This window comes from Aulostomus chinensis, chromosome 19 (genome assembly GCF_037954235.1).
Source record: "Aulostomus chinensis isolate RoL2024-O1b breed Wild chromosome 19, RoL_Achi_v1.0, whole genome shotgun sequence".
Classification (NCBI taxonomy): domain Eukaryota; kingdom Metazoa; phylum Chordata; class Actinopteri; order Syngnathiformes; family Aulostomidae; genus Aulostomus; species Aulostomus chinensis.
Genome location: NC_141338.1, coordinates 21,704,344 through 21,725,789, shown reverse-complemented (window position 1 = coordinate 21,725,789; position 21,446 = coordinate 21,704,344). Strand labels below are relative to the sequence as shown.

The 21,446-nt window shown below is 45.6% G+C and overlaps 1 protein-coding gene across 5 annotated transcripts; it reads left to right on the top strand.

The window, feature by feature from the left end:
* The first annotated feature begins 266 nt into the window (after positions 1-266).
* LOC147244384 (endophilin-B2-like) lies at positions 267-19,631 on the top strand. 5 transcript variants are annotated; one of them, XM_086186646.1, is made up of 13 exons: positions 267-473; positions 1,233-1,374; positions 1,673-1,684; positions 2,001-2,129; positions 4,729-4,862; positions 4,971-5,063; positions 6,855-6,917; positions 7,398-7,460; positions 8,584-8,607; positions 8,704-8,793; positions 10,560-10,660; positions 17,706-17,940; positions 18,525-19,631. In XM_086186646.1, the coding sequence occupies exons 1-13, from the start codon at positions 411-413 to the stop codon at positions 18,630-18,632; spliced, it is 1,257 nt and encodes a 418-aa protein (XP_086042772.1). In that variant the 5' UTR covers positions 267-410; the 3' UTR covers positions 18,633-19,631. The 5 variants fall into 5 exon arrangements, with proteins under 5 accessions (XP_086042772.1, XP_086042773.1, XP_086042777.1 ...); XM_086186647.1 differs by lacking the exon at positions 1,673-1,684; XM_086186648.1 differs by lacking the exon at positions 7,398-7,460 and having other exon boundaries at positions 268-473.
* Positions 19,632-21,446: the final 1,815 nt, after the last annotated feature.

Below are 21,446 nucleotides of genomic sequence, written 5' to 3'. Positions count from 1 at the left end.
GGACATCAACTTCCGATGAGGCAGAACCTGTACGGAGCCGCCGTTGTTCTGTTTACATTTTATTTGAAAATATCTTATAAATGGAACATTATGCTCGGTTCCGAAAGGAGTAACGTTTGTATTTATAATTGAATTTTCTTTTTGTACTTGAAATTTGCATTAAAAAAAAACTGTAGGGAGCCGCGGTGATACTCCTGTAAATCAGTCTCTCCGTGATCGACCTCGCGGTCTGAAGTCCTGAAGACGCCCCCGCAATGAACCCATCTGTGCAGGGCGAAAAGCAGATTACCGATAGTGCACGAAGCGGATTAGAGCTCAGGTCCGCGACTGCATCATCTCAGCTGATCCCGAGGATTCCCTCAGCGGGCCCGGCTCTTGCTCAGAACCGCGCAGTACCGCTCGGCAGCATCATGGACTTCAACGTGAAGAAACTGGCGTCTGATGCAGGGGTGTTCTTCACCAGGGCGGTGCAGGTGAGACAGACACTTGGACATCACATCAGCGTCAGCGTAAGTAAGTGACGGAGCCCCGCAGCGCTGCGGGATGCTGCGCGTCCGCCGAGCTGTTGCTTATGTCCTTGTCGATATTTGTATTGCTGGCGGTGTGTTGGGTGGTTGTGGTGTGTGTGTGTGTGTGTGTGTGTGTGTGTGTGCGCGCGAGGGGGGGGGGGGCTGTAAGCTGATCAAGGTCTGTCAAGACTCCATTATCCATTATTGATGACTATGATCGAATGTATCTACCGCGTGACCGCAGCAGACGTCATCGACGGAACAGCTCAACAGCGATCATGTGATCCGTCATTCACACTCTGGTGCTCTGGGATCGTTCCGAATCCCACCTGATCGTCCCCCGTCAGGCATGAGGAGGCTGGAAGTGAACACGTTCCAGGTTCATGACCTTGTCTCTCGCTCTCTCCTGTAATCTAAATATCCCGACTAGAAATAAAACAATGAACACACGCTTGGTGGAGGGGCGTGGCCTCGGCCCAGGGTCACATTGCTCATAGCGCCACCTGGTGACAACAGGAAATCATATGGTTTTTGCACGTTCTTTATGAGTCTGCACTGATCTGAAGCTCATGGTGGCGCTCCTATCCAGTAGTTGCTCAGGTTCAAGGTTGTTAGGTTTGATAGTCTGGATGCAGCCCTCAGCCGCCCAGTAAGGGTGGTGCCCTCTACCCTCTGCTGGGATGTTGGGTACTGTGATCATGTGACGGTGAGTCTGTGTCCTAGTTCACAGAAGAGAAGCTGGGTCAGGCGGAGAAGACGGAGCTGGATCCTCACTTAGAGAACCTGATTGCTCGGGCTGACAGCACCAAGACCTGGACCGAGAGGATCTTACGACAAACGGAGGTGCTGCTGCAGCCCAACCCCAGTGAGTCTGTCCTCCCGTAGACATGCCCGGCTAGCGGGGATGGCATGCAGCTAGACCCTGGTGGACAATTATATCAGAGTGTGGAGTGAACGCTGAAAGAACACTGATCTGTTCTACAAGGTTCCCCGTTTTTTGCCTCCAGTCACAATCATCTTGTAGTTAAACGACCACATGCACACAAACAAATACATGTAATGAGAATATTTTCATAGTTTACTTGGATTTTTGTGGTATTACTCTGGTGGTGATGTCTAACTGCCCATCTGTGTGTGTGTGTTTTTAACCCCTCATGCTCCAGTTGACCACACCGGTAAGTGACACACAGCACCCCTCCACCCTGCTTCTCTATTCAAACAGAAACGTAAAGGCCCCGGTGCTGAATCAGCAGCCCTGCTGACGGCTGCACATTCAGAAATAAAAGCTCGGATTGATGGCACAGACACCCCCCCCCCCCACACACACACACACACACACACAAACACACACTGTTGTTCACACAAAATTGGACACAGTATGACCTTTTAGCACTGTATCAGGGTCCGTCCAGCTGTGCGTCAGGTGACCCTCAGCAGTCAGCTGGGTTTGGCTTCAGATGTCTGCCTAAGGGGCTTTTGGTTCGTTACCAGGCGCTCGACTGGAGGAGTTCATCTATGACAAGCTGGAGAAGAAGCTCCCGTCCAGGACGACCAATGCCGAGCTGCTGGGCCAGTACATGCTGGACGCCGCCACTGACTTTGGTCCTGGGACGCCATACGGTCAGTGGAGTGCTAACTAGCTAGCGTGGAACAGGAAGGCTACCACGGCTTCAAGAATGATAGTTTGGCGACTGCCATTTCACTGTGATAGGTTTCTTTTCCTCCTTGGAGCCATTTCCTGCTGCCAGCAATGTTTCTGGAAGCTTTGTGTGTTCTGGTTGGTTGTTTGATCAAAACTCACAATCATTCACACAGCATGCAGTGATGGTCTTTTAAATCCCAAAGGTCAAAGGTCAACTTTGGCATGCCATGTTCTGAGAAAACACTGCATTACTGAAGGCTGTGACATAACCTGATAAGCATGACCTTCATTTGTGGATCACTGGTATCAAAATGACCCAAAAGTTAAAATTTCGTATGCATTTTTATTGAACCAATCAATGTAAAGTTTTTATTGACGTTTTTTTGATTTCTTTAGTATTTCGGTAGTGACTGTGCTAAAAGAAATTGCACTTGAAGACCTAAGAGTGATTCTTAATGCAATATTTCACAAATGCATGGGGGGTCCGATTTTCCAACACTGTGTATACCAGGGGTCCTCAACTTGGAATCAATTGCAATTATTTTTGAGGAAGTTAAAAGTTTGTATGTGCGCGCTTTGCGTGCGCGTGCAAAATTTTTGTGCTTTGTTTCTTTAGGCATATGAGACACATAGGGTTGTGCTCGAGGGAGGTAGGATGAACTAATACTTACCAGTCCATTCTTCATGGAATCCCCAGTTTTCACTGTCAATCTTTCTCTTCCTAGTACGCTAAGATTGAGAGTGATTCATTCCCGTTCCGTGGTCGTGTTGCTGGTAACAACTGGCAAAGTGCTTGCACAATCGAATTACTGCTGCAAAATCGAGAACTCTCGCTGCTCCTATTCTCGTGTGTGCATGCTCTCATACAACAGAACAGTCTGGCTCGCTGGTGCAGGAACCCTGTTATCGTTATAACAGCTCTGGCAATGTGAACCAATGTTCCCTGCTGACCTCATAATCAGCTGATTTGTTTGTATTTCTATAGAAGCCATTCAACGTTTAACGCTTGTCCTGTTAAGGTTCGCGGGGGGGTGGAGCCTATCCCAGCAGCTTCTGGGTGAGAGGCAGGGTTCACCCTGGACAGGTCACCAGTCCATCACAGGACCAACACATAGAGACAGACAACCATTCACACTCACAGTCACACCTACAGTCAATTTAGAGTATCAATCAGCCTCGTCCCCTCTTGATGTCTTTGGACTGTGGAGGAAGCTGGAGTACCGGAGAGAACCCACACAGGAACAGGGAGAACATGGAGACTCCACACAGAAAGATCCCTGATGGAGCCGGGACTGGAACCTGGAACCTTCTTGCTGTGAGGCGACAGTGCTGACCACTGCTCCACCATGCAAAATAAACCTTCCTGATTGGTCGATCATCACGTATGCACATTTATGTCTGTATGACAACCAGAAATAATGTTTTTAGCAGATTCTCAGAATTGTTTCTTTTGTACAGTACTTTTACAGTTAAAAAATGAATACAAAATGCAATGCGAAATGCAATACATTAGATAAAACTGTAAGAACATCATCCAACTCCTTAACAACATCACAAGACCACAAGCTGATGTAGCTAGCAATTATATTCATGCATATAAATACATTCAATGGTATTGAAAATGTATGCAAGACAAAAATGAATTTTTAAAAAATGAATACAAGACGTAATAAATAAAGCACGATACAGGGCCGGCGGTGTAGAACTCTGATGACAGTGGCAGCCATTATTTTTATATAGATTAAAACAGGGAAAATTCTGAGCACATCCCCCTTGAGTATGAAGTCAGATTAAGATATTTATTGCAATAATAATTTAATCCACCTTGTAAAGGTTGGAGGGTGTGTCTTTTTCCATTGAAGGAGTGAATGTCATCCACCTGGAAGACACACAAAATCTATCACATTCCTTACCTGGTGACAACGATGCATATCACATGATGCTACTGCAAACCCTGCAGCAGTACTACAACAGACGGTTCTCAAGGTACTTCCAAAACTACTGAGAATGTTTTTAAATATTGACTTCCAGGAGCTCCTTAGCCTGGACAGAACCAAAACAAATGTGAAAGGTGGCTAGCGCTCACCCGCAGCGGTGACATGTCTGATCCGTAATCTCACTCCGACCGGTGTCGACGAAGAACAGAATTATTGTGTTTTGTAAACAAAGTGAAGAGAAGTGAATCCTATCAAAGTTCAAAGCTCATCAGAAAACTTTGTCCTCAAATCGTCCTCCCACTGGTTCTTAAAAACTTCAAAGGTTCCACATTCAAAATGAGGATAAAGTGAGAAATAGACTGTCCCAGCAGATCCTTGAACGTGGCAGTCTGACGATAGTAAGTGAAGGACGCCGCCAATGTACAGCTGTGGAGTTATAGAAACTAGAACAATGAGCATTGACTGAGCGAAGGATACAAAATCATTACCAATCAATGCTCTTGTATTTCTTTTCTTTTAAATTTCTGGGTATTCTAACCAAAGTCGTGTTTGTGTTTTTGTGTTTGTGTGTGTGTGTGTGTGTGTGTGTGTGTGTGTGTGTGTGTGTGTGTGTGTGTGTGTGTGTGTGAGAACCCCGTAGGCAGCACCCTGATCACAGTGGGAGAGTACCAGAAACGACTGGGAGGAGCTGAGCGTGAATTCCTCCAAACCTCAGCTGTCACCTTCCTCACTCCCCTACGCAACTTCCTGGAGGGAGACTGGAGGACTATATCAGTATGTTTGTCTCTCTCTAGACTTTGACACCTGGTCCTGCTGGACAGAGCCATGTTTGCCCTCTGCAGGTCCCCAGATGTCTGATCAGATTTCTCTTGTCCCCTGCAGAAAGAGAGGCGACTCTTGGAGAATCGCCGTCTTGATCTTGACATCTGCAAGGCTCGTCTGAAGAAAGCCAAGCAGGCAGAGGCCAAGGCAGCGGTGGGTTTCCTCTTCTTCCTCTCCTCTGTGGAAGCACTGCAACCACAGTGATGATGAGCCTAGAAGGCTTTACGGGTCCATAAATTCACACGAACCAGACCCCTTAGTATTAGAATACTAAGATACGCACAGAACAGAGAAATGTTGGCCTGAACCCAGTCAGCTAGGGAGGCACACACACTTGTGACATTCTGACTCACGAGATGTCAGAACCTGATGTAGAAGACCCGGTGCTGTCTGACTGTGACTCCACACATCCAATCCAGGAATGATCCAAGTCCTAAACGTGAGACACTCAGCAGACAGGCAGGGATAATTCTACTGAGGTGACAGTGGAACTGTCAGACAGAGGTGGCGCTACCACACTCGCAGTATTGGTATCAACAGTAGCGTTGACCCTGCGAAGACCGAGCTACAACCACAACATGAAAAAATTCCATTCCTCGTAATGGACAAAAACACCTTCTAGTGTCCAGCAGGCATGCATGTCAAGGTTAGCAGTTCTGTGGAAACGTTCACTCTCCCTCAGCTCAGTTCATGTGATGGAAATGAGAAGCTGAAAGGGGCTTCAAAGCTCTGAAGCAAATCCAAACGTGTCTCACTGTCCTCTAAAACGCACAACAACCGTGTGTGAACACATGTAGATCACACATCTTATCACAATTGGCTCGCAGCTGTAGAATGTGTCTGAAAGAGTTGAGGAGGCTTGACTCTGCAGCTTTGTGGAGCCTCTTGTATCTTGTGTGCTTCCTACTGACTGCAGCTGGGAGCTGTTTTCAGCTAATAGTTTCGGATGATTCGCTACGGCCTCCAAACCAGAGCTGCACTCACAAGCTGATTCTGGGCAATAACGCTGTCAGGCTCCCGGGACATGGATGCACGCAGGAGAACCGCTCTAGCTCCATGAAGCTGGGAGGCCTTTCTGCCCCCTCGTGGACTACCCTGGATTTGACAAATTAATTGTTTGAATTGTATTACTGCAATGTCAAGATAGAACAGCAGGGGGCGACAGAAGACCCCTCACGAGCAGAGTACTAGTTGGCCTCTAAATTGAAATGTACCTGTACTCCAACTGGATATCTGTGTGCAGGGCCGTACCGTATGAATGACCCAGATGTGACTGTTTGTGGCATTGCAGGAAATTACAGTTAATAAAATTAAACAAGGAACTTCAATCCATGGGCTGCACGGTAGTGCAGTGGTCAGCACTGTGGCCTCACAGCAAGAAGGTTCCAGGTTCCAGTCCTGGCTCAGGAATGGGATCTTTCTGTGTGAGTCTCCATGTTCTCCCTGTTCCTGTGTGGGTTCTCTCTGGTACTCCAGCTTCCTCCACAGTCCAAAGACATCAAGAGGGGACGAGACTGATTGATACTCTAAATTGACCGTAGGTGTGACTGTGAGTGTGAATGGTTGTTCGTCTCTGTATGTTGGCCCTGTGATGGACTGGTGACCTGTCCAGGGTGAACCCTGCCTCTCGCCTGTAGATGCTGGGATAGGCTCCAGCCCCCCCGCGACCCTTAATAGAAAGGAACAAGCGGAAGATGACGATGGATGGATGGACTTCAATCCACAACATGTAGAAACAGAAAAACATTAATGGAGGTCTGGATGTATCTAAAAAAATCCAAACTAACTCCAACACATCACACTGCCACACTGTTACCCTCTCCTACTCCCTCCCCCCTCTTTCCTCCTCTTTTCTCCCCCTCTTTCCTCCTTTTGCCTCCCCTTCTTTCCTCCTTTTCCTCCCCCTCTTTCCACCTCCTTCCTGCTCTCGGTTCTTGTTTGCAGGCTGCACCAGATTTTCAGGAGACGAGGCCTCGCAACTATGTCCTATCTGCCAGTGCATCAGCGGTAAGAGTGTTGCTTATCTCAGAGAGCCGGAACTGCACACACACACACACACACACACACACACACACACACACACACACACACACACACACACACACACACACACACACAGAAAATGATAATACAGTAAAACAATAAAAAAGAAACAAGCTATTAAACTGGTGACTCACAGGGAGATGCTTCCGTCTCTGGAAACTGGACAGTTTGCCAATGGGTCATGGTGTTATGACACATTGTTAGTAATTTCCTGAGGTTGCTCCAGGTTACCACAGGGAGCAGTTGTTGGTGTTGTCTTACCCCTGTTTTGTTACCCCTGGTAAGCTACCAGTATCTTACAACAAACAGGTTGGTTGTATCATCTGCAAAGGTGCATTTGTTCATTGTTGTGGTGTCTCTGGTGGAGTTCTCTGGATTTCCTTCTGTAGGTCAAACTGAATTCTAGCTTTGTGATTTCTGGATCTGTGTCTTTAATTGGAGCAGCTGCAGAGAGACTGGGAGAGCTGGGAGGTGGAGACAGGCCCCAGTGGATCAGAGCCCAGACAGGTTGTCATCATCTGTCTGTGAAATAGAACCTGGTCTTAGTGTTGCTTCTGTCTCGTGATATGGTGGAACCCCTAGTGCATTAGAAGCTGTGTAGTCACAAACCGTCTTATCTCACTACTGTGTGAAGCCCACGTCTGTTGAGCGTCACACCAACCACACGCAACCAAGATGAAATGCATCACAGAGGCAGAAATGGAAAAAGTTCCATACAAGAAACAAAAATACAAATTTCTTTAGACCGTTGCTGAGGCCCCACCTCTTGCTAACAGCTGGTAGCTGTTAGGAGGTTAGCATCTCCTTTTCCTTTTTCTCTCTTTTCTTATCGTCCTCTTGAACAGCTTGAGCTGTTCTGTACTAAGAATTTCCTGCTAATGTCGAGTACCTGAAAGCAGCACCACAAGCCAGCAAATTTGAAAACAGCTGAAATTTGTTATTTGTCTCTCAAAATTATCCTCTGCATGTCTGGTTGATTTTTTTTTTGTCCCCAAGCAGACTTGTACTGAAACAATATCCTGTACAAAAAACTAACTGAAACAAAACTTCAAATTAAACGGCTAAGCCATACTTCAACATGTGAAAAAAACAACAGCAAATTGTAAAAATGTCAACTGTTAAAAGTCTGGTAACACCTATATGCATTTGGAGAAACCTTTTCGATATTGATGACATGTTTTTTGAAATTTCTGGTCCTGATTGTGGTGTTTTAGACACAAGACTTTATATTGACGTGAAAAGTTTGTCAGAAAACATGTGACAGAAGCAAAATCACTGTTTGGAAGTCAGAGGATTAATGAATGACCTAACATTTGTTGAAAGTGTCTCTGAAAAAACGAAGATGTTCTTGTTTTCAAAACCAATATATGAATTACTATTTCTTATTTTGAGGGTATGTAGTTTTATAGTAACTTAAGAAAAGAAATCAGATAAAACCATCCCAGGACTTCAGTTCTTACTGCAGAGCTTCAGATCCTGAGGTTCGCCTGCTGTGCGCTGGTTGTTTGAAGGTAGAAACTGTGACAGTTTTATCATAAATGCAATACTCCAGTGAAATGGAGGGTTGAAGTTACACTGTGAACTGGCTGAAGTCCTCTCCATTAATGCTGAACTTTTCTGTCCCTCTCAGCTGCTGAGTGAGGAAGTGGACAAAGTGAGTACACTCTGAAGACCTTTTATCCAAAGTGTGGAATGGTTCCACAGAATATTAACCTTTCCTTTCCTTCCTCCCTCCCCCTTTCAACCACAGGCGGAACATGAGCTGCGTGTTGCTCAGACGGAGTTTGACCGTCAGGCTGAGGTCACCAGACTGCTACTGGAAGGCATCAGCAGCACTCATGTGAGCCCCCGTCTGACACAGAGCAGCTGCACAGCTGATGGAAGAGCTGTCAGGCTTTTATTTGAAGAAACTGAATCAGGTCATTTGGATGTAGTTACATGTCTGGAAGACTTTTCCCCCTTGTCCAAGTGGCTTCATCAGTTTATGCTGTACCCATAGACTCGCCGCCCAGTCTAACTAGATGGTGAAGGGCTCAGGTGTTTAAACCTCAGTGGGTGTACTGCCCAATTGCGGCCTGTTAGTGCTCCGTGGAGTGGTGACAACTGTCATTGCAGTCGTTGCAGTCATTAGGCTCAGTGTTCGCAACTGTTGTCAGAGACACATGAGGTCACATGAGACTCACCTGAGGTCAGGTGTGAATGGCCATGACTCTTGTGCCCCTTTCACACTGAAACACGCGTGTCAAACCGAGTTCTTGTACCCGCGTTTGCTCAGCATCAGGGCGCATTCAGGCTTCCAGCAGACGCGGGTCTGAGCTCCCACTGTGAGGGCTGCGTGCCTGTGTTTTTCTCTCTCGTACGTCATCGCGCTGACAACGTCATCATAACACATAAAAGTGCGCCGTGTCTCAAAATGCCGTTGATGTTCCCATAAATCAGCGTTCCCATAAATCACCGTGACCCTTACGGTTCCAGAAATCTGCCGCCGGATCTCTTCCTCACTGCGGATGGCGAGCAGCTCGTGGACTTCACCATCTTGCCAGTGCGCTGCCATGATTGATGAAAAAGATGTGCAAGATTGCGATACAAGTTGTTTATAAACACGGTCGCGCTTGTGCAGTTCACATTGGGGTTCCCTTTTGGTGGGAGTTCCCAAGCAGAGATTAATTCACCTGAGATCATACCCATGTAAATAAAAGGAGTGAAACAGAGTCTGGGGACGTCAGCAGGAAGACTGATCTTATGGCAGAGGCCAAAACTTTATTGAGAGATGAGTGAGCGGCTCTCACAGCGCAGCCCAATTTTTTATTATTTATTTTTTTTCTGGAGCTTCCACAATGACAGCCTGCCAGGCGGCACAGTGACGAAATCAGAATGTGACAGGAAGGTCGCGGGAAACCTGAAACAACACGGGTTGCCTTTTTTATCCTGCAGGCCAGCCAAGCAGAGCTGAAGCAAGCCGCTAAACCCCCAGGTCGCTTGGAGGGTCGGTGGAAGCGGGTCGAAATGCCGAGTTCACCCTTTCAGAGTGCCCAAACACCACGTTTCTGGTGCAGTGTGAAAGAGGCTTTAGAGGCTGAGTTGGAGAGTTTCTTTGAAAGAGATGAGAGAACAATGTTGTAGATGGGGGACAGATAGTGGAGTAAACCCCCTCCTCTGTTTCCTTGATGGTTTTCTTTCCCTGCTCTAGCCTGTGAGCTGACGGGTTTATTATCAGCTCTGCCAAGGTTCTGATAACAGTTTATGTTCCAGTGGATGGTGTGAGTCATCCACTGGAACATAAACTGTTATCAGAACCTTCTGCTTATTAAAGGTCCAGTCTTCTCGCTCAGGTTCATCCGTGATCCTTAAGGTTTCGCTCTGATAAAACCACCTGATTCAGAGATGTGCACAATGACAATAATGTGGCCCATATAATAGATGATAACAAGTATCCTACTGGAACCACTACCAGAAATATCTGACAATAGATGCGCTGACCAGGTTTTGACCCGACACATAGTGATGCTAACAATTAACACTCTGGGATGATGGTGTTCGGCTGACATGCCTGTTGCTGGTGCAGCTTCTCCCCTCACTGACTTCTGCTGGCTTCTCTCCTCTCAGCTGAACCACCAGCGTTGTTTGCAGGATTTCGCGGAGGCTCAGGCCACCTACTACACCCAGTGTTATCACTACATGCTGGATCTTCAGAAGGAGCTCAGCAGGTGAGCCTTCACTCCTCCATGATAGGAAAAACAAAATGGCAAATAAAAAAACTGCATGACTAATATTGGGGCTGAGATCGGTAAATGAGTTTTACCAGATGTGTTGGAGAGTGCAGGATGTCCCATAAAGGAGCGGAAAATGCTGAACTGCGAGAGTTCTGGCAATGTTGAGACAGAGAGGAAGTGCTGATGTCTTCTCTGAGCCAATGCTTATTTGCAATGGCCTGAAGCAAAGTGGAGAATTGTTCTGTGTCAGATCAGGCCAAGTTTGAAATTCTTATTTTACCTCAGTTCTGGCTCATTTGCTTAATGAAGCTTTAACTTAAATTTGTGGATGTCAGGGTGAGCTGTGTTCACAGACAAGGATTTCTGAAGTTGTGAGCCCCTGCAGTGACTTCCTGTACAAAGTCACGCCTGCTTTTAAAGCCGCCTGAGAGCCCAAAGATCTCCAGCTTCCATCGTAGACCTTCAGCCTTGTCCTTAAGGCACAGAGATTTCTCCACATTCTCTCAAGCTTTTGATGACATCATGAATTGTAGATGATTAAGTGTTTACATTGAGGAGCATTTTTCTGAAATTGTTCTACAATTTATAGACCTAATTTTTCACAGATTGATGAACTCTGCCCATTTTTTCTTCAGAGAGACTCTGCCTCTCCTACTAACCTGTAGCCATTTCACCTAATTAGCTGCAAAATGTTCCTCCAGCTGTTTGGTCGTATGGTTTCCTTTCCAGCCTTTGGTGGTGCCCGTCACCGTCAACTTCATTGAGACATGTTGCTACCATCAAATTCCAATTTTTCACAAAACAGTAAAGTTACTCATTTTTAGCATTTGTATCTTTTTTCTACCGTGATTAAATTATAGGTTTATAACGTTTGTAAATCATTGCATTTTAATTGTATTTACATTTTACGCAATGTTGTAACTTGTCGCATTTGGGTTTGTTTGATTGGATGGAAGTGTTGGGGCAGGTGGGTCGTGACCCTGATTTACACGTGGCGTAACAGTGAAGCTGCAAACATGTTCCTGTAGTTTTCACCTAATCAACACCTGGTTAATGGCCTTAAGACCACTGTTCACTAGCATGTGCATCCTTCCAGTGACATGAATTTTACACGGATCACCTTGAAGCCACAAGTGTCAGGAACAAGTCTAATCAATTTTATTTGTATTGTGCCTTTTGTCATTAAGAATCACAGGTAGCACTGGCAATGATAAAAGTATCAAAATGAATACATTGTGTAACTTCCCATGTGGTGTCACCAGCATACCTTGCTGTTATTACAACCAAGTCAAGTCAAGTCAATTTTATTTCTATAGCGCCAAATCACAACAAAGTTCTCTCATGACTCTGTCCAAGTAGAGCAGGTCCAGTACCAAACTCCTTCAATGAACCTCCACCCAACAATTCTCCATCAGCAAGCACATCCTGCAACAGCAGCTATGAAAACCTTCCTTTTAACAGGCAGGAACGTCGAGCAGATCCAGGATCAGTGGGGACGGAGGTCTGCTTTGACCGGTTGGGGGGGAAAGAGAGCAGGAGAGCAGGACAGAGACAAAGACAGATAATGGAGGAAGACAGATATACAGAAGGAAAGAGAGGGACAGAGAGAAAGAGAGAAGGGAAGAGACTGATGGACAGACAGGAGGTGAGCAGGTGGAGCTACGGGTGGAGCCTCTTCAGGTCTGTAGCCTTCTGCAGCAGCACCCAGGATCTGGGAAGTGGGGAAGCACAAAGGCTCCAGAGAAGAAGACGAGTTGGTAACATGTATGAGTACAAGAGGAGGAGAGTGAAGCCCAGTGCACCATGGGAGATCCCCCAGCAGTCTGAGCCTATAGCAGCATATCTAAGGTCTTAAGTCTGCTCTTAAACATAGAGAGGGTGTCTGAGTCCTGGACTGAAACTGGGAGACGGTTCCACAGGAGGGGAGCCTGATAGCTGAAGGCTCTGGCTCCCAGTCTACTTTTAGAAACTCTAGGAACCAGCAGTAACCCTGCATCCTGGGAGTGAAGGGTTCCAGCTGGATAATAGGAGACTAGGAGCTCTGTCAGATAGACGTGGACTATTAAATATCAGATCTCTGACGCAAAAAAACTGAATTAGTGAATGAATTGATATCTGACAATTGTATTGACCTGCTCTGTCTCACTGAAACCTGGCTGGTGATGAGGATGCTAGTCTGAATGAATCCACTCCTCCAGTCACATTAACACTCACATTCCTCCAGGCTCTGGTCGAGGAGAGGAAACTAGAGAGAATATGGCACTGCTCCAAACTGGAGGAGTCACATGTAGTCTGGCAAGACAGCCTTAAAAGTTATGAGGAAGCCCTTCGTAGAAATGGAGCAGCCGACTACTCAGCACTAATAGAGGAACACAAGAACAACCCAGGTTCCTCTTCAGGACTGGAGCCAGACGGACAAAGAGCCACAGCTCTACTGAACCTAGTATTCCTGTTTCTGTGTGTAGCAAAGATTTCATGGACTTCTTTAACGACAAAATTCTCCCAATTAGAAAATTCTTCTCTTCCTGCACCAGCTGACACCTATAACCCCAGAAACCTCAGAGACAGTAGTAGGACCAGACTCACACCTGGGTAGTTTTTCTCATATTAGCCTTTCTGAGCTTAGTACAGTGGCATGGTGGTGCAGTGGTCAGCACTGTGGCCTCACAGCAAGAAGGTTCTGGGTTTGAGTCCCGGCTGGAGCACGGGAGGAGTCTCCATGTTCTCCCTGTGCCTGCGTTCTCTCTGGTACTCCAGCTTCCTGCCACTGTCCAGGGACATGCAATTGGGGACGAGGCTGATTGATACTCTAAATTGACCGTAGGTGTGACTGTGAGTGTGAATGGTTGTTCGTCTCTATGTTGGCCCTGTAATGGACTGGTGACCTGTCCAGGGTGAACCCCACCTCCTGCCAGAAAGCCACATGGATAGGCTCCAGCTCCCCATGACATGAATTCATGGATGGATGGAGCTCAGTTCAATAATTTCCTCCTCTAAACCTCCACCTGTCTCCTAGACTCCATCCCAACTAAGCTGCTAAAGGACTCTCTACCCCTCGTTAGCCCCTCTCTCTCTTAGATATGATCAATGTGTCGCAGGTATCTGGTTCCGTCCCTCAGTCCTTTAAAGTAGCAGGAATTAGACCCCTTCTCAAAAAAGCAACCCTGGATCCAGAAGTTCTACCAACTACAGACCAATATCAAATTTTCCTTGCCTCTCCAAGACTCTGGAGAAAGAAGTTGTGAAACAACTCTGTGACTTTAGAGACAGATCCCAAGAGGGATCGCCATACAAATTGCTGTGTATTCGGCTGTTAGTCATTGTCTTAAGAATGAAGAACAAGAGAGTTGTGACACACAGTGGAACTGCAGCTGGAAGTGCTTCATACACTGAGGTCACAGCTACTTCAGGAGTTCTGGCTTTGAGTACCAGTAGAGCCCCTTTGCTATAAATCAACATCACATATTCAAATAGTCTAAACACATACTTCATCATTGGTATTTTTGGGGGGTATCTTCCATGGATGAACAGTATTATTTAAAAAAAGAGCCAGTTAGTCAGTAAATGAACACACAGATTGCACAAATGTAAAAAGGATGTGTTTACCAGAACCAAATTCTGTATTTCCTGGTTCTTTTGGTGTCATACATTCTTCCAGTTGCTTGTTAGGGGTTTTGAAGTGTTTTGGCGTCAGTGTATTGAGTCACAAACATTTTTAAGTCAGAGATGTTGATGCTGCTGAGGAACTCTGACCTCAAGACCGTATCTACATATTGATTAGCATTGAATGAATGCTTGATTGAGTGAATCTTTATCATAATACTGGTAAGGGTGACCTTATTTTGACTACCGAAATCCCGGACCCTCGGCCTGGCAGTGAGATTCTCAAATGATTGTCCAAGTTTCCTCAAAGATGCCCTATAATTTCAATGCATTTAAAGTATGCCTCTTCTGTATAGATAGAAAATTGTTTATAACAAAATAAAAGGATGTGAAGGCGGCACGGTGGTGCAGTGGTCAGCACTGTGGCCTCACAGCAAGAAGGTTCCAGGTTCCAGTCCCGGCTCCATCACAGGATCTTTCTGTGTGGAGTCTGCATGTTCTCCCTGTTCCTGTGTGGGTTCTCTCTGGTACTCCAGCTTCCTCCCACAGTCCAAAGACATCAAGAGGGGACGAGGCTGATTGATTCTCTAAATTGACCGTAGGTGTGACTGTGAGTGTGAATGATTTTTGTCTCTATGTGTTGGCCCTGTGATGGACTGGCGACCTGTCCAGGGTGTACCCCGCCTCTCGCCCGTTGACGCTGGGATAGGCTCCTGCAACTCCACGACCCTTGATAGGAGTAAGCGGAAGAAAATGGATGGATGGATGGAAAAGGATGTGAAAACAGGACATTTCCTGGAAAAAAAAGTTTCAATCAGTTTGGTCACCCTAATACTGGTTGATCATCTTTTGACGTCTTGTATTAAGTAACAACACAGACAGGTTACAAAGGCAGGTCCAGCATCTCAGCTCTGACATTGCTGTTCCGTACCCAGAAACTGCTGTGGAGCTCTGAGGAAAATTTAAAATAAACAAAACAAACAACAACAACAAAAAAACACCCGTCATAAGCATCCTGAAGAACATGTAAAACAACCTTTTCAAGATTTAGCTGCTCTTTCATATCAAAACCCTCTCAAGATGAAGTTGCAACTGAGGAGAAAAAGAAGAGAGGCTGGAACTGGAGGCAAAAATCGCTGCCATCAGTCTGTAGCGACAGACTGAGCAACAGAGCTGCAGCTCATCTAACGCCTGGCAGCAGCTCCAGCCAAGCCTGCTTCAAGCAGCTTAACAGCATCACATGTTCACAGTCCTGGAAAAGTAAAACTGACCCAGTGGTGCTGGCAGCCATGTTTCGGAAGGTGAACCACATCAGTCCGAAATGGTCAACAAATCCTTGAACACACTATTAAATCAAGAACAGCAGCAGGGCCCCTGTGACTCTCTCACTTTCACTGATAATACACAAGGTGTGGCGAGACGTGAGGGCCTCTGCATGGAACCGGATCAAGCACTCAGGAAGGCCAAAGCTGGAACCCTACTGGAGCTCTGCATAAAACCAACAGAACGTAGCAGAATACAGAACATTGCAGAACGTGGTGGGGTTTTTACGTAGCCAGACTGGCTCTGTGCACCATCAGTGCAGTTTGGTTCCCTCTGCAACATCAGCAGTGTTTTCAGGCAGTGACTTTGGATATAAGATCATTTAAGCAGACTCTGCCATGTTTGCCTGTCACAGTGACCTTGACCTTTGACCACCAACATTTTTCAGGGTATGTGTCGGCCCACTGGATGTTTTTACTATATTTGAGGAAATTTCCTCCAAGTGTTCCGGAGATACTGTGTATATAAGGCAATGGAACCTTGACCTTAGACCACCAAAATATTTTCAGGCCTTAAGCCATAGTGGACATTTGAGCTAAATTTGAAGCAATGCCCTCGAGGTGTTACAGACAATCACATTAACACAGATGTCGATCGCTCCACTGCAGCAACAGAATGCAGCATTCACCACCATTTTGGACTGAAACGGTTCCTAGAAAAATGATCAACAATGTCTTAATCTGTTGAGGAACTTAAGGATGCTACATTTGACTCCACACCTTCCTATTGGTCATCCAGTCTGTCATTGTGCGAGGCACCAGTTTCCCATTTAGGGCTTCCATTCTCTTTGCTGAAGGAAAGGTGAAGGAGGTCTCCTAAAAATTGAACTGAAAAGAGTTTTTTTTCCTCTGTGACTGTGCTGGCTTCAGTACATAAAAACACAAGTTTAGGTCAAAGGTCAACCTGGGTTTCTAAACATAGCCTCTCACACAAAGCCTGTTTGATTGGCAGTTGTCGTCACTACATTGGCTATTATTTACACTTGATTTTAAACACTGACACCAGATCTGAATTGCACTCATCTGTGATACCAGTAAGAAACCGACTGGTCGACATTCATCAACTTCATGGACTGAAAGGCGAAATTAAAGTCATATCACTGTTGACCGTCATTCCCATGACTGTCTGCTTGCTAACCCTGTCCACTGTATGAGAATAGGTCGCAGAGTTGTTTTATGTCCCAGAAGTGTCTGTTTTCTGTGTGACAAGCTGCGTCCATTTCAAGAGAACAAACCCGTCGACACGCGTGAAAACAATCTCCCTCTACAAGAAGATCATTGTAGATTTGTTTTCAACTGTCTTGACAAAGCATTGCAGAAACAGAAACCAAAAGCAGTCAGCATCAAAATAATGGAACCATGTCCTCATGGTCTGCAGGAGCTTATTGTCCAATGTGTAAGTGTTAAGTCTGCTAAACAGCTGTTTCACATTCCATCTTCAAAACATTTTTGACTTGACGATCATCCATCCATCCATTTTCTACGCTTATCCTCAAGGGTGGTGGGGGGCTGGAGCCTTTCCCAGCAGCCTTCAGGTGAGAGGCGGGGTTCACCCTGGACACGTCAACAGTCCATGGCAGGGCCAACACATAGAGACAGACAACCATTGGCTCTCCCAGTCACACCTACGGTCAATTTAGAGTCTGGATTAATCTGGTCCCTCTTGATGTCTTTGGACTGTGGAGGAAGCTGGAGTACCAGAGAGAACCCAGCAGGAACAGGGAGAACATGGAGACTCACCCAGAAAGATCCCATGCTCCAGCTGGGGCTCAAACCCTGATCCTCCTTGCTGTGAGGTGACAGTGCTGACCACTGCACTTGACCATCAGTCCTCTTTAATTCTCCTCTCCATGTGGTTGAGGAACACTAAAAAGGGTCTCAAATTGCCTGTGGTGTCCTGCAAGGTCTCTGATTTCATCCTCTGAAAATGCTCAGCCTCCACTTCATTAGACCATTATCTGTTCTGTGTGTGTGTGTGTGTGTGTTTTTGAGAGAGAGAGAGGGAGAGAGTCAACTGCCATGTTCCTTTTTGTGTGATCTATCATGTCTGCGAATGCAGTTCATTTGCCGTAAATCCACTTTAGAATCTCACGACCTTGCTCAATCCTCCACAGAAGTTCAAATGCAGTCAGCATCTGCCACACATCTACTGTCTGCCCCAACCCTGTCTCTGCCGTCCTGTCTGGGCAGTTATCTACCGCCGCCACAGCTCCATCCTCCTCAAACCAGAAACCCAGCACTATAACTGTGGAGCAATCACAACTTCCTGTGACAGGCACCAGAAAGGCCAAGGTCCTGTATGACTATGAAGCCAATGACACCAGTGAGATGTCTCTTTTGGCTGATGAGGTACGGCAGCATACAGTATTGCTTTGTTCTTTATATTGTTCAAGTCAGTTTCCCTAGTGTGACCAGGATTCACTGGCCTGACACTAACAACTTACCCTCAACTGCTGAACTCAACACAGTTCAGAAGAGGGACAGTAAGAGCACCAGTTATCAAAGCAGAGCAGCTTCTTACTACCTCCATGTACAAACCATTGAGCAATTAAATTAAATTTAAAAGGCCTGATGTGAAGCTGTTGTCAAAGGGTGACTGTGGAAGCTGACCAAAGCTTATCCCAGCCTAGCATACAGCTTTGTAGAGACAAGTGTTCACAGGAGCAAATCTAGGTTTGCCGCTGGCATGACTGTACTGGTTCTTGCTGAGCAGTCGTAGTACAACGAGAGCAGCAGCTGTCAGGGAAGACTTGCAGACTGTAGTTCTTAGGGAGTGAGTAATTATGAATTAAACTGTAACCAAATTTCTTCAAGTAAAGTGTAATGACCTCTTCTTAACTCTTTAAAACCTTAGTAGTTTAAAGTGTTTTGGGGTTTGGGGCGTTTTGCCCAATTTGTCCTAAAAGATCCTCTGCTTTGGTTTTCCTTGGTAGGTCATTACAGTTTACACCGTACCAGGAATGGACCCTGATTGGTTGGTTGGAGAACGAGGTAACACGAAGGGTAAAGTTCCTGTCACCTACCTTGAACTGCTGAGCTAATGGACCAACAGGATACACATGCACGCACGCACAAGTTTTGTTTGTCTGCTGTCACACTTTGACACTACTCCAATATGGCTCATTTCAATCTTTCATTCAAACTGTTACCCATAAATTTCTGCAGCAACTTTCTGAGAAAATTTAATTTGTGTACAGATTTAAGTTTTGAGTGGTTTTTTGATGGTTCTTTTTTCCTTCTAAACATGTTTCTGTCACAAGAAAGTAGTTTCAGGTGTTTGTAAGATATCTCTTAGGCAACTAGCTAACGTTAGCTGGCTAGCTGATGTTGCTAAACATGCAAAAATCAAAGGCACGCTGAGGATGGAAATTCTGTCAACCAAAATCATTTTTAGAAGATCGCTTCACTCAAAAGTAACACCTCGGGGCAGTGGTTCCCAACTTTTCCAACTCAGGTCCCACTCTTAAGTCTCAAAAATTGTCGCAACCCGCCTCCCATAGCTGTCAATTCACCATCAGTATCCTGTCTCTCTTTCCTTTTAATGCTCCCTTTTGCCCGCCAACTCTCCATCCTTACACTCCAGTTTCAGCCATCAGCATCAAAAGTGCACAGTGGTCCCGCTGGAAACAACAAAATTTCCTATCTGTCTGGGGCACACAGTCCACACCAATCGCTGTAAAAGAATCAGAGGAACATTGATGTACATGTTTAAGAGGTTTCGCCATGGCATAGTCCATGTTACCAATCTGGATCGCATGCTCGTGTTCATATAATCTGTCTTTAAGTCTACATAGTGCGGCCTACATAGAAGGCATTACATTTAGAGCACACCAGAATGTAAACAATGTGTGAAGATTTACAATTAATAGGATTATTTATTTTATAAGTAGTTTTCATAATCGGGTGTGTAAACTCCTTTGATTTGACCACTACATTACAATGTTTACAGTGTCCGCTTACGTAAGTACCGGCAGGTGCCTTGGGTAACCAAGGAGCTCTTTATGCAGGCAGATGGCTACACACAAGTCTGTCACTAAGAGTAGGCGCCCTTCTAAATGAAATCATGGGGGGCTCTGGAAAGACTTTGCTAAGTGTCTCATCACATTCTATGATATTCCAGTTATTTTTAATGATATTAGCAACTGATCAGGTCTTCGTGTTATACTGTGTGGAGAAATGAAGCCCCATCTATTTTAGCTTTCTGGGCTTTTTTCTCAAGAAGTGAGTCCTGATTTGAATTTTTGACTTTGGACAATAAATCGATTTTCAAGTCAAACTCATTAGAAACATTAGTAGGGGCAAAGAATAGTCCTTTAGCGAGTACCTTGGTTTGAGCATCAGTGAGTTGTTGGTCTGACAGGTTGATCACCGTTGACTTAGTTTGCTCAGGGTTAGTAGTCACTGCGTGGTTGTGGATTCCATGGGCCTCCGCCTCCAACCCCTCCACATCCTCTTCTGTGTGGGTTGACCATCTCTCTCAATCTGTTCAAGTTCATTTTAGAGAACAAGGCTAAAGCCCAGAAAGCTAAAATAGATAGGGTTTATTTCTCCACACAGTATAACACACAGTTGCTAATATCATTAAAAGTATATCATTGAATGTGACCTCATCCACCATCACACCCCTAGTCGCTCTCTGCGGTCAGCTGACCAGGGGCTCCTGGCAGTGCCCCGCACTAAATTAAAAACTAAAGGTGATCGGGCCTTTGCAGCAGTGGCCCCACGCCTCTGGAACTCTCCTCCTCAGGCGCTAAGAGCTGCCCAGTCCGTGGACAGCTTTAGAAAGCAGCTAAAAACCCATATGTTCCGGCAAGCCTTCTCAACGTAGGCCTGAGGTTACACCCTCTCCGGGGCTCTATTATTTTTCATTTGTACAGCTATATGGTCTTCTTATTTATTGCTGGTGAAAATGCACTTGCACCCTATGTCGGACGGCCTCTGTCACAAAGCTGTGGCTTTTACTGCTGATGTTGTTTTTGTGTTGTGTCGGTGATATCAGTCACCTGACTGTTCTGTTTTATCTGTTTTTATTGTTAAGCACTCTGTGCATTAGTACTGTGAAGAGCGCTACATGAATAAAAATTTTACTTACTTACTAAGACACTTTACAAAGTCTTTCCAGAGCCCCCCATGGTTTCAAGTAGAAGGGCACCTCCTCTTAGTGACAGACTTGCGTGTAGCCATCTGCCTGCACAAGCAGCATTTTATCTGTGCCATGGCGAAACCTTTTGAAACCTTTTTGGTCCATTAGTAATTTTGTTCATGATGAAGTAGCCACACAAGATAGGGCTTTTTAACTTTTGAAAAATTGCCTTAGACTACCTCTTTTCTTCTTTTATTGATTATTCCCCAATTTAGTCCCAAGAGCACTTTCACCTACTTTGATGCCAGTTTACTTGATAAGAACACTGTAGCCCTCTCCTGAACCTTCTTTCTGCATTATTTTGTATACTTTTATTTTTATATAATTACATTTCCATCCTCCACAAAAATCATACTATTTTGGAAATTATTTGGCGGGCCACTTGCCACCTTCCCAGCCTAAAAGTTGGGAATCACTGCCTTAGGGGCTGTACAAATCCATCCATTTTCTACCGCTTACCCTGTTAAGGGTGGTGGGAAGTGGAGCCTATCCCAGCAGCCTTCAGGCGAGAGGCGGGGTTCCCCCTGGTCAAGTCACCAGTCCATGGCAGGGCCAACGCATATAAACAGACATCCATTCACACTCACAGCCACACCTACGGTCAATTTAGAGTCCATTTGCATGTCTTTGGACTGTGGGTGAAAGCCGAAGTACCTGGAGAGGCACAGGGAGAACATGCAGACTCCACACAGAAAGATTTTCTGCCCAGGCA

Excerpts from the sequence above, each read along its gene's own strand:
- LOC147244384 (XM_086186646.1), top strand. The coding sequence starts at position 411 with ATGGACTTCAACGTGAAGAAACTGGCGTCTGATGCAGGGGTGTTCTTC. Across the intron at positions 2,130-4,728 it reads TGGTCCTGGGACGCCATACG|GCAGCACCCTGATCACAGTG; the intron begins GTCAGTGGAGTG and ends AGAACCCCGTAG. Across the intron at positions 8,794-10,559 it reads AAGGCATCAGCAGCACTCAT|CTGAACCACCAGCGTTGTTT; the intron begins GTGAGCCCCCGT and ends CTCTCCTCTCAG.